Here is a 20,730-nt window from a genome sequence, read left to right on the forward strand (position 1 = left end):
GAACCTGTGAGAATGCATCTGCTTCCACATTCCCGGGTAACATGTTGGGAGTATGGGCAGGGACATGAGAAATGATTAGCTTTCATTGTTGGCAGGCGTCCCAGATGTCTTTCCACAATTTTTGTCCCCAGAAGGAGCAACCCATGATCATCCATTGTTCCTGCTTCCAGGTTCTCATCCAGGTTGTGAGGCCTTTGTAAAGAGCCCAGCTGTCAGTACAGACAGCATGTCTCCTGGCCCATGCATTATTACCATCCCACTGCTCTTAACTCTGCTCATTGACTGCTTTTCATAGCACCAGTCTTGCACCATATATTGTCAGTACTGGGTTGCACTGCCACAATTGTCTGTGTGGGAGGCAGCCCACTAGCAGACCCATCAGTGTACCAGGCTGACTTGGGAATGATATCCGTGCCTCCAGTAGTGGATATTTCAATAGCTATTTCAGGAACAGCAACTTTAACTGCTGAATCTTCTATATAGGATACTGGTCTGAGAATCTCATGCATTTCTGCACTCAGAGGGCTGGTATTTAAAATGCTGTGCTGTTTCAGGTAGACTTTCCATTTGGTCAATGTGCTTAGTTGGGCACTGCCAGAGCATGGCTTAGAAGCCCTGACGATTATCCACTCCTGAATAGGGATGGCTGTTTTCAAGGTGGCTTGGCAACTTTGCATCAGTCCCTCCACATGAAGTAAGGCATTATATGCAGCCCACAATTGCTTTTCCAGGGGGCTCTATCTCAATTCTGCCTCTGGACCATAATTGTGACCAAAAGCCAATGGGCATTCGATTAGAATGTTGCCTCTACCACAGACCCCACGCAAAGCTGGCCACATCCAATCCACAGGGCAGTCTGGATCTATGCCCCACCTCCTAAAGTGCTTGTGCCTGTGTTATTGCCCTTTTTGCCTTTTCAAATACAGCCTCTTGGAAGCCACCTCATTCCCAGGGATGGCCTTTCCTAATTAAAACATACAAATATTTTTAACATTTGGGCTAAGTGAGGAACAAAAGGTCTCTAATACCCCCACAAACCCAGGAAAGCCATTAGTTGTTTTAGTATTTGTGGCATGGGAAAACATTTCACCTCATCAGTCATAGCAGAAGATACAGTTTTTGTCTTACCCTCCATACAACACCCAAGAATTTGACAGAGGAGCCAGGGCCTTGCAATTTGTCATAATTGTCAATTTGTCATAATTGACAGCCCATCCATGCAATGAGCATGAGGCTTCTCTTAATCCTGAAAAAGAGTTAAGATTGCATCATCAATATAATGAAATAGAGCCACACTTGCGGGACTTTTCCATTTAGCCAAATCCTTTGCTACCAGACCATGGCAGATGGTTGGGCTATGCACATAGCCTTGGGGAAGTGTGGTGAAAGACCATTGTCAGCCTCCCGAAGTGGAGGTAAATGCAGACTGGTTTGATTTTTCTAGGGAGATAGTAAAGAAAATATTAGCAAGATCCAATACAATATGATACTGGCACAATTGAGTACTAATTACCTGTAATAAGTTATATTCGGGATTGCAGCATACAATGGTGGTGTTACCTTGTCTAATTCCTGATAATCTGTCATTCATCACATTCCATCAGAATTTGTACTGGCCATACAAGACTATTAAAAGGTCTGTGGGTGGGTATTATGCCCACCCACTCCAACTCTTTGATAGTGGCTGAGATTTTGGTGCCCTCCAGAAGTTATATTGTTTTTGTAGCCATGACCATGTGGGGTGGGGGCACTTTTACAGGGGCTCATTTTGCCTGCCCCTTTAAGACTGTTTTAATCATTCTACACCAGAGGTGGAATTCTCCTACAGTAGTCTGTAATGTGGCATTCTGTAGATCAATTCCCAAAATGTATTCTGGTATAGGGGAAATATACATATACACTTGGGGGGGGGGGGGGCAGGTAGGCAATCTCCCAATTTGCAAGATCAAATTTTTCTGTTTGGCTCTGATTGTTTTTCCCCCATAGTGATCTATGGCCAGCATGGGTCCCTTAAATCTGGCTACATTTACATAAATCAGAGTGCATTCAACTCCCATATCTACTAGTGCTAAGACTTGCTATTGGTGAGTAGGGGGCCACTAAATGGCTAATTCTACATGTGGCCTCTGATCCCAGGGGTCCCTACCTATTGTTCACACCTGAAGACCTTGACCTTTCCCCAACAGGAGAAGGAAAGGGGCTTCCATGCCTCCTCTGGGGGAGCTGAGAGCTCTGACTTCCTTTCTCCCTTGGAGGCTTGGGAGCTCACATTCATAAATCCCTGGCCCTTAGGCAGTTTGCTCCACAGCTTTACAAGGACTGCATTAGGTTGCTTATCTACAGTTTCTATTTCTGTGCCTGCAGTGATGAGATTTGCCCACATCTGCCTGTGGAATACATGATTAGGGCCATCATGCCCACAGGGACTTTTCCAGTTTGCTAGAGCTGCCACTATGCAAAATACCAGAAATGGATTGGCTTTTCTAAAGGGGGTTTATTTGGCTACAAACTTACAGTCCTGAGGCCAAAAAAGCATCCAAACTAAGGCATCAACAAGAGGATACCTTTACTGAAGGAATGCCAATGGTGTCTGGAACACCTGTCATCTGGGAAGGCATGTGGCTGGAGTCTGCTGGAAATGTCTTTCTCCAAAATGTCTCTGGCTTCTGACTTTGCTCCTCTCTTAGCTTCTCTGGAGCAAACGCGGAGTTAGCATCTCTTAGCATCCTTCTGTCTGCATGTCCAAGCATCTCGAAGCATCAGCAAGCATCTGGGTCTGTTTCAGCTCTTAGCTTCTTACGTACTCCAGTGAACCAATCAAGACCCACCCTGAATGGAAGGGGCCACACCTCCATGGAAATAATTCAATCAGAGTTTCCACCCTAATCAACACACTAATCAGTCTGCCCCAGAAGACTGCATTAAAGAATATGACTTTTCTGAAGGACATAATATATCTAAACCACCACAAGGAGCCTTTCCTATCGACCTTACTCCTAACCCCCTTCTCCACAGCCTCTGCCTCTCCAAGATCAGCTATGGCTCAGGCAGTGAGGGAAACAGGCTGTCCTACTAGCGGACTTAGGATAGACACAAGAGGACCATAGTAATGGTTGGGGGCAGTATGCAATACCATGTTTTTCATTCCTGTGGCAAAAGCCTCAGCATCAGGACCTACAAAAGCTGTGGCATAAATGGTGTTTCATTCCCAACCCCCTTAAAATATCTAGTTTGTCAATGCGGGTACTGTGTGGTATATCCCCATTCATTAGGCCATGAAGACTTACAACCATCAATCAGCCATACCAATAAGGAACCAGTTCTGGCATTATCTGAGATAGCATAAAGGGTTGTTCTAGCAAAGGGTGGGTGGTAATAGATACCAATTTACTCATCTCTACCCCAGAAAGCACTATTCCCTCTGCCTCAGTGCCCCATACCTGCAGAAGCCAATTGGGTAGAGACTCCCTAGTTTTTTGTCTCTAACACTGCCCCAAATTATCCAATTCTGCCACAGCATAGTCTCTCATAGTAACATGTAATTTCTGTTCAGGTGGCAGGAAATGCAGATCCCCAGTGGGCTGATCTTGTGATGCCTTCCATTTGTTGTATTATGGGATGCACGTGTCAGGGCTCATCTTCTTCCACCTCCCATTCCTCCTCCCTTTCCTCTTTTGAGGAGGAGTCTATCAGGTTCTACACTTTGGGGTCCTCTGGAAATCCTCTGGACTCAAGCCTGAGGCAATTTGTGGCCTTTGTCTCAGGCATATCTGCAAGCCAGAGTCTCTGTCCACTCAGAGCAGGAGATAAGAGTCCTTCATTTCTGCCTGAGCAAGGTGCATCTCTTTACAGTTTTACTTTCTCTTCTAAATGGCACAGTTTTGCCACTTGTTCTGCCTCAGTAGCTATAGACAAAGTTCCTAAAAGGGGTGATGCTATGGCTGCTGCTATTTAGTGATCCCTTTTCTTACTCAAATTTAACTTTCCTGATATCCATGGCAAAAACAGCAGCCTATTCAGAGTTTCTAGGGCATTCCCATACTCTTGTGGCGGTCCACATTCATCCAGGAGGGCAGCCACCTCTCCCCATGTGGACAATATGAGAAAATTTGGGATTGCACCCATAGATTCTCCCTTACCAGGGCACGTGTCCACTATGGCCAGTGACTTTTCAGCCTCCTTGATGGCTCACCATTTGTTCCCACCCAGTTTAGCCCTAAGACCAAAGAACACACTAGGATGCAAGTGGATATAGGTATAATTTGGAATTACAAGAAATGATGGTCTCACAGTTAGTTGCAGCTGATAATGGAAAGTGAACTGCATGAAAAAAGCAGAGGAGTGCCAGAGGGGATGACTTAAAGACTCAGGTCCACAGGGTGTGACAATCATTTCAGTATGGTCTCGTGAAGTTTGGGTATTAATGTTTTATATTAAAAACAAGGTTTTAATGCTTTGACAATATATTATTTTACACCCCCCTGAGGGCGTTTGTTGACCTTTGACGTCTGTCCCGGTCATGTACATGGGAGCACTGAAAAAACGGAGGAGGCGTGGGGCCCTGGATTCTCACACTCCTCACATCAAAGGTGTGATCCCCACCTACCATGGGATGGCAGAGGCCAAAAAGGGCCCTTCATGTGCTATTCCTCTTTATTTCCCAAAATCCAACTCATAAATGACTGCCCACTCAATAAAAGGTCTAAAGTAGTAGAAATCAAAGAAATACAAAATATCCGAATAAAATACCATGTTGGTAAATATTGACAAATTTAAAACAGTAGCAAAACCAGAATTTCCATGTGCCAGGAAATTTTCATTTCCATACACTTCTGGTGGGTGTATAAACAACAGAACCTATCTAGAAGAAAATGTGTATTAAAATGCACTATGAGAAAGCACATTAACTAAAAAACTCAACTATCAGAAATAAATATAAAGAAAATTAACAGACTAGTGTACAGACATGTCAATGAGGGTAGGCCCACTGACCAAATATAAGAGTTTTTAAGTCACTGAGAATAACTTAAGACTGGAAATCACCTTTTTTTTACACTTTGTAAAAACTTTTTCTTTTGAAATAATTACAGGTTCACAAAAAGTTGCAAAAATAATACAAAGGTCCCATGGAGTCTTTACTCAGCTTGCCTAATGTTAACACCTTTACAGAAAAATAGTAAAATACAAAAACCAGGAAAATGATATGGATTTAATCCACAGAATATATTCAGATGTCACCAGTTTCACATGCACTTGTGCACATAAGTGTGTGTATATCTCTATGCAATTTTTTATCACATGCATACATTTGTGTAACCACCAACAAAATCAAGATACAGAACTGAGGATGATGGAAACTTTGCATTTGGAACCCTTGTAGGCTTCACCCTCTGCATCTCTTCCTTTGGCTGGTTTAATAAGTACCCTTTCTCTTAAAATAAACTATCATCATAAGTATAGCACTTTCATGATTGAATTCTTTCATTCCTGTGATTTATTAACCCTAAGAATGGTCATGGGAACCCCTATCTTTGTGGCCAGCTGGTCTGAAGTGAAAGTGATCCTAGGAACCCCTGAACTTGTGGCTGGTGACTGAACTGAGGGCAGTCTTGTGGGGACTGTTCCTTCTGACATAGCAGTTTGGCAAACTCACTATACACTATGAATTTTACAGAGGGGTGAGTGGGTGTGATACAATGTGTGAGGGTAGCTGGATATTTTGTATGCCTATATCCTTGAGCTTTGTTCTGGAATACATTTAAGTTACCTGGAAACAGTTTGATCTTTTCGACTCTTGCTTTGTTTTCAACAAGACCAGACTGCATATTAGATGAGATTTGGTCATCTGAATAGTGTGTACTCAGAGCTTACTCTATGTCAATTTTCTAGACATCTAGTATAGGTGAACAAGACAAATAAGATCCTTGTCCTCACGAAGCTTACAGTATAATTCTTACATTCTATAACTTACACTCAAGTCCTTATGCTCAGGTGCTTTGGTTGAGGGATTTGATATTTGTCATAATATGCTTTGTTTGAAAGCTGAAATGTGGAATAATGATTGTACATGACTCAAGATCCGTATATATTCCATATTCATTGTCAAAGTCATCAAGAAACCAGTGGAAATGTTCTAAGTGTCTCTAAATTATTTTGCATCACGTATAACTTTTTAAAAAGGAAAACAGAAATACATCATCACCACCATGCAATCATTCTGTTTAGAATTCCACTAAGATACCCAATCTGTTGTCAGCCTGCCACCCCTGGCTTCTGTGACCCAATTGGTGCCCTTATTCAAATCATAGTTTTCCAGCAGCAGACTTGGCCTGACCCTGAACCTTATGCTGGCCTCAGTTTTGTGCCAGGCCCTACTGACAGTCCACCAGACCACACTTCAATAATTACACTGATTAGTCTCTGAAAATAGTTTGGTCCAAGGCCTATAGTATTCTGCTCTAAGACTAGAGTGAGTTGACTCTTCCAGAGCCCCTTCACCTATTCCTGTTCCTATGTGGTCTGTTCAGCTCTCTATAGAGGAGAAACCAGCCAATGTTGACTCGTCTATGAAAAACTAATCTTTTCTTCCTCAGATGCTACCAGGACATGTAAGACAACCTCTGAGTCCTACTGGTTTGAGACATAATGGGAACAGATACCAGAAAGAATGGTGAGGTGGTTCCATCAATGAGGCCAAGGATAGTATTAGGCAGGAAACTACCCCATGGAGAAGCGTGCAGGTGGCTTGTTATTCAGGAGTCTATAACTGGGTAGCTCAAGGACTCAAAAAATAATAATTTGAATGAGGGAAAGGGGGAGCTAGGAAGGAACCAAGTAGAGTTATCTTAATTTGTGTTCAAAGTGACTATCATGTTGATTTTTCTTGTCATGTTTTAAAAAAATTCCCAAGAAAGCTGTGTTAGGATGTATTTTCACATTTAATTTATGAGGTTAAATGACTAATTATTCTTGGGCTTTCCATTTTGCAGACCATATTTCCCTACTGTTTTTGGTAGAGAAACTGAAATCACAGTGAAGGTGATATTGTATAATGCTTGGTCCCATTTATAAATTTAAGTTAAACACTCCCAAACACATTAAATTACATTCATGAACTTAATATATTTGCTTCTTTTGGAAGGAATTTAATTGTCTGAAATAATCTTAAAATAAGTTTAGAGTCAAAAAAATGCAAGAACTAATATTATGATACCAGGTGAACAAGGAAGACAATGGGAAAAAATGGGTCAAGTTATTATATTGTGATAACTTTAAAACCAGTGGTGTGGAGTATACGTCATTTCAAGTTATGGAATCATTAACACAGCCAACTAGGAATACGGTTCAAGGTAACCCATCCAACAAATGTACATCAAGTATATTAACTGAGGTAAAATGAGGTTGGACATGGAACAGAAAAGCTCCCTAACATTGCCCATGTTCACTGGGCTTCTTTCTTCTGCTACATGCTTCACAGTGTGCTCACAGTTTTATTTCTATGATTTCATGTGACAAATCATGTGGCATAATGTACCACTGAAAACCCTGCACAGTCACTGCTTTCTGAGTTTCTCCCCAATGTGAACTCTCTGGCACCTAGTGAGAGCTAGAGTTTTTCCACAGTCATTATATTTCTACCATGAGCTCACTAATTTATGATGCGTACTGATGACAATGTCTATCTTCCCACAGAAGGCTTTCCCATCTCAACATTCATACTGAACAATTGCTCATCTAGAAATTCTTGCTCAAGGCTTTACCATTTTATCATGTCTCTCACTCGTTCTGTGGGAAGTTGGTGGCCAAACAGCTTGCTGGTGGCAGGGGTGAGGCCTCCAAGAGGTTCCTTGAGGGAAGTTTCCATAGCTCTATAAGGTCTGATCACAGGTGTGTCTTCAATGACAGTCACAATGAGAAGTTTAAGAGTTTATTACTTATAGGTCCTCAAGCTGGGCAGGGCAACCAGGGAACAGCAGACAGGTGTCCCCTATCCCAGGCCTTGATAAAGGAGTAACATGTGCTTGGGATGCAGTCTTCTCTATTTAAGGCAGCTCAGAATGGGGTGCCTTACTTTCATGGGGTTGTTTCCTAATGGCTTTGGCAGCAAAGGCTGTCGACCCACCACCCAGCCTCCTGGTAGGGGCTGTCTCTATTTTCTGGCCAGGCCTAGGCAGCAAATAACTGATAATCTGTTTGCCCCAAGGACAATGTGTGTGAGCTTTCCTTTGTGCTTTTGTGACATAAAATGAGATGTAACTGATCACTGAAGGCACTATCACTTGCATAAGGTTTCTCTCCTGGGCAAACTGGTAGCTCCTGCAAGCAAATCTGGCAACAGACCATTGCAAAATGCCTGGGCTACATTCCTCTCTGCTGGGAGCCTGCTAATATTTAATGAAGTCTGAGCTGCCAGCAAAGGCACTTGCAAAGTCACTGTACTGAGAGGGCTTTTCCCCTGCATGAGATCACTAGATGACAATAAACTGACTCTGTGGAAGGATCTTCCAAATGCACTCAATCTATGTATTTTTTCTCTTGCATGTATTCTCTTATAGTTAACAAGGAAAGGTGGAAGAAAGTTTCCCACAGTCCTTGCAGTCATAGGGTCTCTGTCCCGTATGAGTGCTTTGATGCACAATGAGTACTATCTTTCTAGTGAAAGGTTTCATACAGTCACTGCACTCATAGGGTTTCTCTCCTCTGTGAATTCTCTGATGTCTTGAGATCTGAATTCTGTGAAGAGAACTTTCCACATTAACCACACTCAAAAGGAGTTCCTCCTGTCTGAAACCTGTGAGATGTTATGAGGCAAGCCTTTAGCTGAAGGCTTTCACATACTCAGTGCATCCATAGCATTTCTCTCTATAGTTGTTTTGTTGATGTACAGTCAAGACTGCCCTTTGGAATGAAGTTTTTTCTGCAATCACTGCATCATAAATGATTTTTCTCCTGTGTGAGCTTCTGATGTACAGTGAGCTGTGATTTTTTGGTGAAATCTTTCCCACACTCACTGCATCCATGGGGTTTCTCTCCTCTTTCTTTTCTCTGATGTACAATGAGTTCTCTCTTCCTGTAGAAAGCTTTGCCACATACAGTACATTCATATGGTTTCTCTCCTGTATGAGTTCTCTGGCGTTCAGTTAGGTTGAAGTTTCTGGAGAATGCTTTCCCACATAGACTGCATTCATGGGGTTTCTTTCCTGTATGAGCATTCTGATGTTCAGTAAGCTGAGATTTCATGATGAAGGCTTTCCCACAAATACTGCATACATGAGGTTTCTTTCCTGTGAGTGTTCTGATGTTCAGCAAGCTAGAATTTTGTGAGGAAGCCTTTCCCACATTGACTGCATACATGGGGCTTCTCTCCTTTGTGAATTTTCTGATGTTCCACTATGCAGGACTTGCTGGAGAATGCTTTCCCACATATACAGCATTTGTGAGGTTTCTTTCCTGTATGCATGTTCTGATGCTCATTAAGCTGACAGTTCTTGAGGAAGGTTTTCCCATGTATGTTGCATACATGGGGTTTCTTTCCTGTATGGGTTTTCTGATGTTCAGTAAGCTGAGATTTAGTGGTGAAGGCTTTCATATACTCATTGCATCCATCGGGTTTCTCTCCTGCATGAATTCTCTGATGGTTCGTAAGCTGACATTTCTTGAGGAAGGTTTTCCCACATATGCTGCATACATGGGGTTTCTTTCCTGTATGAATTTTCTGATGTTCAGTAAGCTGAGATTTACTGGTGAAGGCTTTCCCACATTCATTGCATCCATGGGGTTTCTCTCCTGTATGAATTCTCTGATGTTCAGTTAGCTTGAACTTCTTGGAGAAGGTTTTTCCACATATACTGCATCCATGGGGTTTATCTCCTGTATGAATTCTCTTATGTTCAGTGAGCCAAGACTTCTTGGTGAAAGCTTTCCCACATTCAATACATTCATGGGTTTTCTCTATTTTGTAAGTTTTCTGCTGGTTAAGGAGTTGTGACTTAGTGCTGGTTGTTTTTCTACTTTCAAGGAATTTATTTTCAGTACGACTTTGCTCATGGTTATCATGGAGAAAGGGTTTTCCATTTCCATTTGTATGACTTTGCTCATGGTTATCATGGAGAAAGGGTTTCCCATTTCCATTAAACTCAGCAGTCTCCTTTATTAAAGACCTTCTGTTCTGATTGACTAAACCTAAATATGATTTCAATATTTTTCCATATAAATCAAACATATCATGATTTAGTCTTAAAGGACAATAAGTTTTGTTCTGTTGAACAGTATTTCCAAATGCATTATGTTCATAGCATTGTTCCATTCTCTTTAGCATTCTTTGATTTTGTGAATACTCTGGCAGATCATCAACTCTCTCAATTTCTAGGAAAGAAGAAAACAACGAATCCTCCCATGAGACTGGTAAGGAATAAAACAGGTTGAAATGCTTTGGGATGAGATGGCCCTTTGGAGGAAACCCTGTGATATCAATATAAAAGAAACTCCAAGGCAAATGTTCTTTATCTCTTGGAGCTAGGTAAATACACAATACTCTATCCAAAATGGTGAGGGACATATTCACTGATTCAGTGTATCCTTAATAAATGGCTACACCCATGCATCAGATTTGGTTTTGGTGCTGGGAAATATATAAAAATACCCTTTATTATAAACAAAATATGGTATATACATACAATGGAATATTATTCAGCTTTAAGAAGAAATGAATTCCTGATGCATGAGACAACATGGATGAACCTTGAGGATATTACGTTGAGTGAAATAAGCCAGACAGAAAAGGATAAACACTGTATGATCTCACAAATATTACCTACATATAGTGAACAAATTAATGGAGTTAATACCTAGAATATAGGTTACAGGAAAATAGAATAAGGGTAGAGAATGGGGAGATGATGCAGAATTTGTGGTGAATTTTTAAGAAGGTTGATTGTGTTTGGAAATGCATAGAGGTGATGTTGGCACATTATTGTGTGTATAACTAACAGTGCTGAATTCTGTGTGTGTGATTGTGCTTGAAAGGGGAAATTTGCGGTCATGTATGTTACCAGAAGCTAGAGGATGAAACATGGGAGTGTGTAATACAGTGAAAAAAAAAAATAAATCTTTTATTGTTTCCTGAAGTTATGTTCCAGGGGTGGAAAGGGAAACAGAATAAATAAAAACAAAAAATGATAAAGAGGGCAGTTGCAAATTGTGAAAACTGGTTTCAGGGAACAAAGGAAATGAAGAGAAGTGAATGACATCAGGATTGATTTTAAAGGAAGCAAAAACAAGACTCACTGATGGTTTCTATGTGGGGGGAGGTAACCAAAGAGGGCATCAGAGTCTCCCTAAGTATTTGGCTTGAGCCATTGGGTAGGTGTAGCACCTTTTACAAGATGAGATTCAGAATGTGAGAGAAATCAAGTATGCACTTTAAGGCATATCAACTTTGTGATAATTATTAGATGTCCAAGTACAGACATGAAGAACCAAGTCAGATATATAAAATTTGAGACAGGTCTTGACTAGAGATGGCAGTGTGGGAATCATCAGCATGTCAATATTATTTAAGATTGAAGTATTCAATGAGATCACATTCAGAGAAAATGAATAATGAAAGAAGATGAAGACACAAGACCAACCCTTTAGTCAGTCCAACATAAAAGTTTTGGGATTCTTAGAGCCCACTGAAGAGACTCAAATGTTAACTACACTGAGTATGAAAATGAATGGAAAAATAAACAGACAGGGTGCTAAGACAAATATCCCAAAGGGGCAAGTCAGAATGCCGGATGCACAGCCTTTGATTTCAAGTAAACTATGACAGACCCCTGGGTGGACACACTGTTCCTAAAATTTTCCTTTCTTCTTCAGTCTGTAGATCAAACTAACTTTCCAAAGCAACAAATTTCACATTTAGAGGAAAGCTCCAGCAGTCTACACTTCAATCTTGTTTCTAGCTATGAAATACTCTCATATGTCCCTATGGAAAGGGAGATGATGATCCTTATGGGTTTTACTGCATTCCAGTGAACTCTGCATTCTTCTCCAGAAGCACATATGCTGCTGCACCAGATATGGAACTGTCACCATGTTCATGCTGTACCCATACAGATGTCATATTGGAATTTTCCCGTTTCAATGTCCCTGACATACTGATCCACCGTGCCACTGACAGCACTTTCTTCCAGAACTCTACATTTATGCCTCAATTGGCATCAGTGATGGGGCCCCGAAGATCACCTCCCTCCTTCTAAATCAAGACTTGTGGTAGCTTTACTTTCAACTTTTCTTAGAACATCTGGCTATACCTTATTATTGTTACACTGTGACGGCCAGGTTAAAGTTGTCTACCTAGAGCTAGAAAAATATAAAACAACCTACCCTCCACCATGCTATCTCTATTACTAATAGATAAATTTCACAACAGTCAGCCTGGCAATAAAAGTTTACATGACCATGATTTACTCAGTTTATCTAAGTTTTCACTCTACCAGTTCCCCAATAAATATTTTCTAACACTGGCTTTTGTGTGAGTGGTTTCAGGCCAATCTTTGGACCCTCCACAAGATCTTGTACATTTTCAATTTCATGCCCTCTTCCCTTTTTCTTCATTATATTCTTATTTTAAAAGCTAGATATAGCTTTTGTGTAAGACACTTTATGATACCATCATTCACCATTCTCTTATTTACTATTTACTTCAACTTTGTACAGCCTTGAAATGTGGCAAAAATATTTCACATTTAAAAGCTTATTTTCTAAATACTGCATGAAGACTTCTTCAAAATTTACTAATAAAATCTGTGCTTCTGAAAGGCATTTCTCTGTTTCTCAGTAAATTCAGACTCATTCACCATGCATGTGTTGCAGCCGTGCTTCGTCAACCAGGGTCCTAACAGCAGCCCCCAGAGAGCTTTACATAAAGACATGCCAGACCCCCACCCAGCTCTCAAAAAGAAGATGGACTCTCAGAGGAGGCAGCCAAGGAACAAATATTATGAAAACCACCTCAATAAAAAACCTTGAATTTACAAAATGCTTGATACATGGAAAAAGCATAGCCTCTCTCTTGTCCAGCTAGTCACTCAAATAAAGAAATGACTGAATGACCAACATGTGTTTCAGTCTTCAAAATGAAGAATCAAAACCATCCCATAATTCTGGAGTGGCAAAGGAGTTACAACTACCACCAATTTATTATGATACAGTATCTTCAGAGGCTGTTTGTATGGTTGGAACACAAAGTCAAACGGAAATTCAGAAAAGGAAGATAATTAAATTCTGGTGTCATAAAACTCATTTCATGAAAAGGGAATTACAAGTTGAAAAAACATATACCATCTGAATGGGAAGAACACATCAAAATGATATAGTTATCCCTCAGTTCTTATCTTGTTTGATGAATTAGCAAATCTAGGCAATGTTTATGCCTCTGTCATTGGAGAAAGTAGCCTCCTCTTAGAAGCTCCCCTCACCACCTGTTCTGTCTAAACTGAATTTGTTACACACTCATCCGTCTGATCTGTAATTGCATAAGGCTCTTCTTTTCTTTGCCTGTACTTAGTCCCTAGAATATCTCATCCACATCAAATTTTTATCTCCAGAACTAACCTGTCCTTGAATTCCTTGGGTACAGCCAACTGCAGAAGAGAGCCCCACTTTGATAAAAACAAGCACCTCTGACTTACAATCTCCAGAAGAGAACTCCTAACTTCCCAATCCAAATCTCCTCCTCCACCTATCTGTCCATCACAGGAACTGGTGCTCCATTCTTCTTGAAGCACATGCTAAGATTTCTCAGCATCACTCTTCATCTGTTTCTTTCTCCCAAACTCCACATCTACCTAATTCCCATCAGACTTCCTTTATAAATATATCTGGAATCTGTCCAATACTTATCTCTCAAGCCTAGTTGAAGCCCTAACAATGAGGCCTCCCATCTGGCATTCCTAATTCAAAACCTGCCATGTTCCAGTCTCCTTTTTACCCATAGGTAAAGTGATACTTCAAAAACATAAAATTTATCATGTTGCTGATCTAGTCTACACTTTCCAATATTTTCTCATCACATTAGGAATAAAACCAAGTCTTTGAAATGGATTATAAAGTTCTATGTGATCTACCTACTCGCAACCCCTGGCCTTATCTTCAGAAATGTTCTCTCTTGCTCACTCTGCTTGATCCACATAGGTTTCCTTGATATTCCTTAAGCACAAACCTACCCCTGGTCTTTGACCTTCATATTCTCTCCACTCTTCTCCCAGAGAGCCCCTCATGTCCCTCACCTCTCTGTGTAAAGACACCTCATCACAAAGGCTTTTCCATTCCTAAAAGAGTAGCACCCAGCCCCCATCATCCATGCTTCCATTATGCCAATGTATTGGTATTCACACCTCTTTTCTCCACCAGATATGGAATTCTGTATTTATTTTTGTTAATTTTACGCCTCCTCCTCTCAAAGACTTTCTTCTTTTGAAAGATGAGAAATATCCATGTCATGCTAATACTGTTAACTGGAATTTAATGTCATCAGACTAAGGGGAAAATGGAAAGATTTAGGGAAAAGAATCCAGCAACAAAACCTAAGAGCTAAGAAAAAACCAGAATTAACAAATATATAAAGGAATTACAATAAAACAGGCAAGAAGTTTTACAGTATCATTTGGGCTGGGAACTGAGAATGAGAGATTTATAAAGGCCTTTCCTAGTTAAACATGACAAGAACTGCAAAGACCTTAAATATAGGAGAAGCCCAGAGGGTAGAGAAGATTCAAGGTAATGCCAGGGTGGCTGGGATTTAAGATGTATGAAAGTACAAGAGAACCTTACTTTTAAAAAGGATGGTGGGAAACAGTTTTCTAGGAGGGAAGATAATTCTAGTGCCTCACACAGAAAGTGTGAACTCAGGGGAGTTGCCCTAGAGATGGGCTAAATACATGTTTCAGTGTGTAGATTAGACAATGTCAAGAGAGAAATTGATACACATCAGATCAAAAAAGGAAGTAAAGGGGTTTATTTTCCTCTTAACTCCCACCAAGAGAGCTATCATATAGGGAGATGGGGAGGCTCTGTTTATGTTTCTTCCTCTCACCTTCAAAGCTGTGACACTTTCTATGAACATCTAGAATGTGACTTCCATGGACTTCTCCTCTTGCTGGTTTTCTTACTCACCTGGATGGATTTGACTATGGATTTCAACTACTATCCATGGTTGTTCTCCTTGTTCCCACCTGAGGAGTACATACAATTTTCTAGCTTGATACCCTGTCCATGAGAAATGATAGAAGACATATGCATATCATATTGCACTAGCTTCTGTGAAGACATGAGAATGGTACAATTTAGGGACTGGACAATTTGCTTTCTGCAAATTAAAGACTTTTTTCTACTGTGAGGGAGATTATCTCTCATCTGGGGCAAGAGAAGGGACTGAGAATCTACCCATTTCAGGCCATTATAGAGACTCCTAGGAGTTAAGCAAATGAGGAAGGAAAGGCCACAAGTGGGCACTGCACCCTCTGAGTAACGCAGGAGACCTGGCCTCACCCAGTGACACCAGGTTGCTATGGTTCTCCAACATCACGTCCCAGTACAGGTCCTTCTGAGCAGGGCCCAGTAGCTGCCACTCCTCCCAGGTGAACTCCACAGCCACATCATCAAATGTCAATGATTCCTACAATAACATGGTCCTGCTCAATATGAGGGTTTTTATCAATATGAAAGGAATGAAAAGGAAGTCAATCAACTCATTTTTACCACTTAGGTTGTACTCTAAAAGAAGCAAAATCATATTAGAATATTCTATAATTCTGAAGTCATCCATTCATTTAACAAATTACAAATTTCTGGAATATGCAGTCAATAAATTCTCTTGGTAACCTGAGTTCAGATATATATATAAATATAAATTTTCATTCCAGCAACTATTTACCAATCACTGAACTACCTGGTACTGACATCAGAATGAAAACAATAAAAACCAACATATTCCCACTTCCAACATGAGTTTTCATTTCAGAGTGAATATCAGATTCAAACATGAAGAAACACCAAGTACTTGAGTCACAAGATACCACATATTAAACAAGTGAGTGAGAGCCAATATCAAAATCAACCATGAAAAGACACCAGATGTTAGAATTATAAGACACTGTGACACTATATGTCTAATAAGTATGTTTAATATGTAGAAAGGAATAAAAGAAAACATCCAAAATGTGTCTAAAGCATAAGAGTATTAAACATGCTTAAGCAGGTTTGGAAACAAACATTAATCCTCAAAAAAAATCATACATAAAGACACACACACTCAGGTTAACATTATGGATATACTGAAAAGAATATTAGTGAACAGGAAGAGTGATCTGAAGAAACTACCCAAACTGTGCACAAGGAGAGAAAGGGATAGAAGACATAAAGGAGAGTTTAACTAACATGGAGGACTAAGTGAATAGTTCTACGATTTACGTAGTAATAGTTTCTGGAAAAGAAAACAGAGTAATGGAGAAGTAATAGCCAAAGATGTAAGGATTGAAAAATTTCTAAAACTGTTTAAAACACCCCATACCTCAGACTTGGGAAAACCAGCAAATCCCAAGCAGGAAATCCATATCTAGAAACAGCATACTAAAGTTACACCAAATGCAAAGGAAAGATAATAAAAGTATCCAGAGAAAAAATGTACTGACAGTTGGCCTCTCCACAGAAACAATGACAGCCAGGGAAGAGTGGAATATCTGATGCATTTATCAGCTCAAAATCTTTTATAAATTAAGAATTTTCCTACATCAACCTCAAGTCTCATCAAAGTCTTGATCCTGTGTCAATGAAGTCCAGCCCTGAATGCCACCAAAGATTAAAAGGTATGATTAACAGAGGACCTACAGCATTTTCTTTGATAAGATGAAGTTATAAAACAAACCACATAGATCTCCACAGCCCGAGCCATTATCAAACAATGGTACTTTCAATTCCTTACTGCGAAATCTGTACTGCAACACCAGTTCAGTGATCTGTTCATAGACGACTATTCAAAAACCATGCTGTCCTTGCACTTTCCTAGGCTATTTAAGTTTAAAAGGCTGGGTCAGTGGTTCACGTGGCTTTGGTCCCCTGAACTATGTCCACTGAATTGTCCTTGGTCTGCTTCCCTAGGGGACTCAGAGTAATCCTCTAAGAAACAGCCATATGAAACCTGCTTGTACTTTCATTAGAAGGATGCTGTCAAGGACACAGTCCTCCACATCTCAGAAGAACTATCCAGGAAATTTCCTGAGACTTAAGAAATACAAAATATTGACACTCCCCCCAAAGAACTGGTCTGCTTTCTCCTCAGAATCAGTGCATATCACATGACGTATCATGATTCTCTGATTTGACAACTGTCACAGATTTTAGATGCAAACTGACAGAAAATGTAACCCATAAGATCCTGCACAATCACTACACTGTATTCCAACATTAGTCACATATTATAAACCCTATGAGCAATATATTGCAAATCCCATTTTGTCCTAATTTTAAAGGTATAGTCTATTTCTCCTGAGAGTCGACTTTTTCCAATTTATACATTTCATTTAAGTGAAGTGATTTTTTTCAAATCTCCACAAATCCATCAGAGAATGAAGTTAAGAATAAACCAAAACTCACCTGGGTCTTGGTCATTTTCTTCTGTTCTTGGGAAATGAGCAGTAACTGGGATATTTTCTTTTTAGTCTCTACTGGATCTGCCCTAAATTTCTGTTCAGAATTCTGTGTTCAGTAAAGGGTGTCCCATGAAATGATGATATCCAAGTCCTGCATCCTCCTCCTACTTCTTTCACTTGATCTCTCTTGATCCTGTGCAGCCAGGACCTTGTAGACCGAAGAGCAAATTTATTTTCAGTGATACATTCCCTCTGAGCCCAGATTTTGTCAGTCCTTCTGGGCAATCACCTTAAGTCAAGGCCTCCAATATTTCTAACTGTCCTGCTGTTTGATGCCCCAGAGGCTTTTAACCTTGGGATTATAAAATATAATATCTTGAATATGGGGGAGATATGCTTTTCTTCTGTGAAATAAAGGTAACATGGATGTGAAAGGTGAGGTAACAAAGGAGAACCAGCACAGCACAATGCAGCGGAATCAGCCTGGCATTCGATGCCCTTTTCTAAGAGAAAGGCTTGTTAAGAGTCTAAGCAGTATTTTTGGTAGTTTCACAGAGATAAAGGCTAAATAATATCACCTAGCTCCCTGCCCTCACCAACACACTTTGCTATGCAGCTCCAAAGGGCTGTAGAAAAATGTCAGTGACCTGGAAATAAACGTTATCTGGGTGGGGTGGAAAAATCTCAATCTGCAGAAACCAATTAAATGAACCTGGAAAGGGGGGGGGGGGCGGGGAAAGGCGCGCGCGCGTACACACACACACACACACACACACGCACACACAACTAGGAGGAGCAAAGAATGTCTGCTAATACCACTTCCCTTCAACATTATACTGGAGAGTTTAGTCCGTACACTAGGTCAAGAAAAGGAAGCAAAAAAGTATAGGCACTGGGAAGGAAAAATATAACAGCCATTATTTGTAAATAATAAAACATAATAATATAAATTTAGAAGTTGCTTGCTTAGTCCTCAAATCACTGCACGGAAAATGTTTCAGAAGTTTTCCGCTTATGGCGACGCAGTTGGTAAGAAGCTCGAACAGGACACGCCATAAATCTCACAGAAACCTCAGAAGTTTTCTGTGGGGCTCAGGAGGGGAGGTTCGTGAGAGTCGGGGTTCAGTGGGACCTTTACCGAACGTCTCCTCCCAGCCCCCAAAACAGAATCCATCCGGATCCCCAGGGCGGGAGAAACTTGGGCAAACGCCTCCCGGACGCCGACGGGATCCGTGGGGCCGCTGCTCGCCCAAGACGCGCAGCCAGAGGAACCTGCCGCCATCCCACCCGGCCCGAGCCTCTGGAAGGGGTCGGAATCGATCCACCAAAGCCCATTCCCTCACGCACGGCCCCCGGCACTCCCAGCAGCCCTTGGTCGGTGATGCCCGGGAGCCCAGCTCCACCTGCGCGCAGCCCCAGGTCAGACTCCCGCGCGTGGAAAGATGGCCGGAAGGGTTTGAACGGCGTGTCCCAGAACCCCCCGCGGCGGCGGAACAGCCGGGACGCAGCACTACCTAAGAGAGAACACAGTGGCTGGGGCCCAAACTTCAGCCTCCCTCCACAGGAGCCTCAAAAATCACCGCCCTCGGCCGAACCACAATTCCCAGAAACCTCAGCGGTCGCACACATGCGCGTCAGCCGCCTCTTTTACTCCAACAGCCGTAACCCTCAGCAGTTGTGCGCCGGCACCTCCGTCGGCGCCCTTGGGCAAACCAAGTTCCGAGGCGACGCGAGGACTTAGCAAACTTAAGCTTGACTTTCCTCCCCACGTTCCGCCCGACCTGGTTGTCCTAAGAAGACCCAGTACCTACTGCTGGCGATTGCCTCTTTCTGACCCCTCCCTGGGAAACTGGTTCCAACGCCTAGATCGGGGCTGACTGCCTGTTGCTGACGTGGAGGCCACTCCATAGTAAATCACCTTGTTTAGAATCCCCTAAAAGCAACTTGGTAAATCCGGATCAAAGTGAGGGATGTAAGTGCCACGTGTAAATATATCAACAATGAGAATCAGCGGATAAGGTACATACAAAGCACCCTGTTTTTAACGAGAGTGCTTATTGGGAAAAGAGGGGAATAGGAGATAAACAATATGACGCGTTGTAAGTAAATTAAAAATACATGCAAACAAAAAGGTATTTTGCAAAACATGTTCAGATAAAAGAGGCTCATTAAATACAAAATGACTGCACATTTGGAGCAGAAGGAAGAGAGTGGAATAGGGGTCAAAGATAAAAGGAAGGAACAAATGAGAAATTTATCCGGAATCCAACTACTTACTGTCCCCACCCCACCCCTACCACCCCCCAGTCCCTAGGGCTCGTTCCCCTCCTTAGGAGACAATCTGTGTGCCAATCCATGGTCATCTCCATCTGGACGACAACAATATCTTCTGAATTAGCATGACCACATAATTTATCATCCACATCAGACACTTTTGAGAGTCAATGGGGGTATAAACCTGGACATATGATCACTGTGGCAGCCCAGGGCCAGGCCCCCTCCTAAATGGGAATGATATCCCCAGGACTTAATAAGACTGCTTTGACCAAAGGGTTAGAAAGTAAACAATCTCCCCAGGGGGAGAAGAATGTAATCACGGTTGTAAAACGTCATTGATAGTATCTTAGTCTTAAACATTAATCTTAATAAAACATCAGGTCTTAAGCCCCTTTAATGATTATACTAGAGGCCTGATGTCCTCAGACTATATGGAATGTCTTTGTTCTAAAATCTTATACAAATTGCCCCTGGTATGCCCCGTCCCTTTGTGCTCTCTCTCTGGACCTCCGACACTGGGGAATGTCTCCTGTTCCTAAATCCTAATAAATCTATGTCTGCTTCTGTCCCTGGCACGTTTTTCGATCTCACAGCAGCACCAGCTCATGCTCTGCACAAACTCAGTTCGGGCCTGAATTGTCACCTCAATCCTAATTCATCTCCCAGTTTCCACAGATGCCGTGTACTCCCTACTTTGAAAATTGAAGAGCAGACACTTAGAATAAAATCCTTAATCTTTACCATGCCCGATAAAGTCCAACCTGATGGCGTATGTGGCTCTTTCTGATTCATCTGCTTTTACTTTCAGACTCCTGCG

General features: G+C 41.4%; 1 protein-coding gene across 1 annotated transcript; it reads right to left on the bottom strand.

Annotated features, from left to right (window-relative positions):
* Nucleotides 1-4,735: 4,735 nt before the first annotated feature.
* Nucleotides 4,736-19,228, bottom strand: LOC119521098 (zinc finger protein 613-like). The gene is given in 5 exon segments (XM_037819147.1): nucleotides 4,736-9,316; nucleotides 9,318-10,365; nucleotides 15,163-15,255; nucleotides 15,538-15,664; nucleotides 17,641-19,228. Coding segments are annotated over 5 exon segments (1,668 nt in total). The 5' UTR covers nucleotides 17,656-19,228; the 3' UTR covers nucleotides 4,736-8,931.
* Between the last annotated feature and the right edge of the window lie 1,502 nt (nucleotides 19,229-20,730).

The sequence above is a fragment of the Choloepus didactylus genome, chromosome 27, assembly GCF_015220235.1.
Source record: "Choloepus didactylus isolate mChoDid1 chromosome 27, mChoDid1.pri, whole genome shotgun sequence".
Lineage (NCBI taxonomy): Eukaryota > Metazoa > Chordata > Mammalia > Pilosa > Megalonychidae > Choloepus > Choloepus didactylus.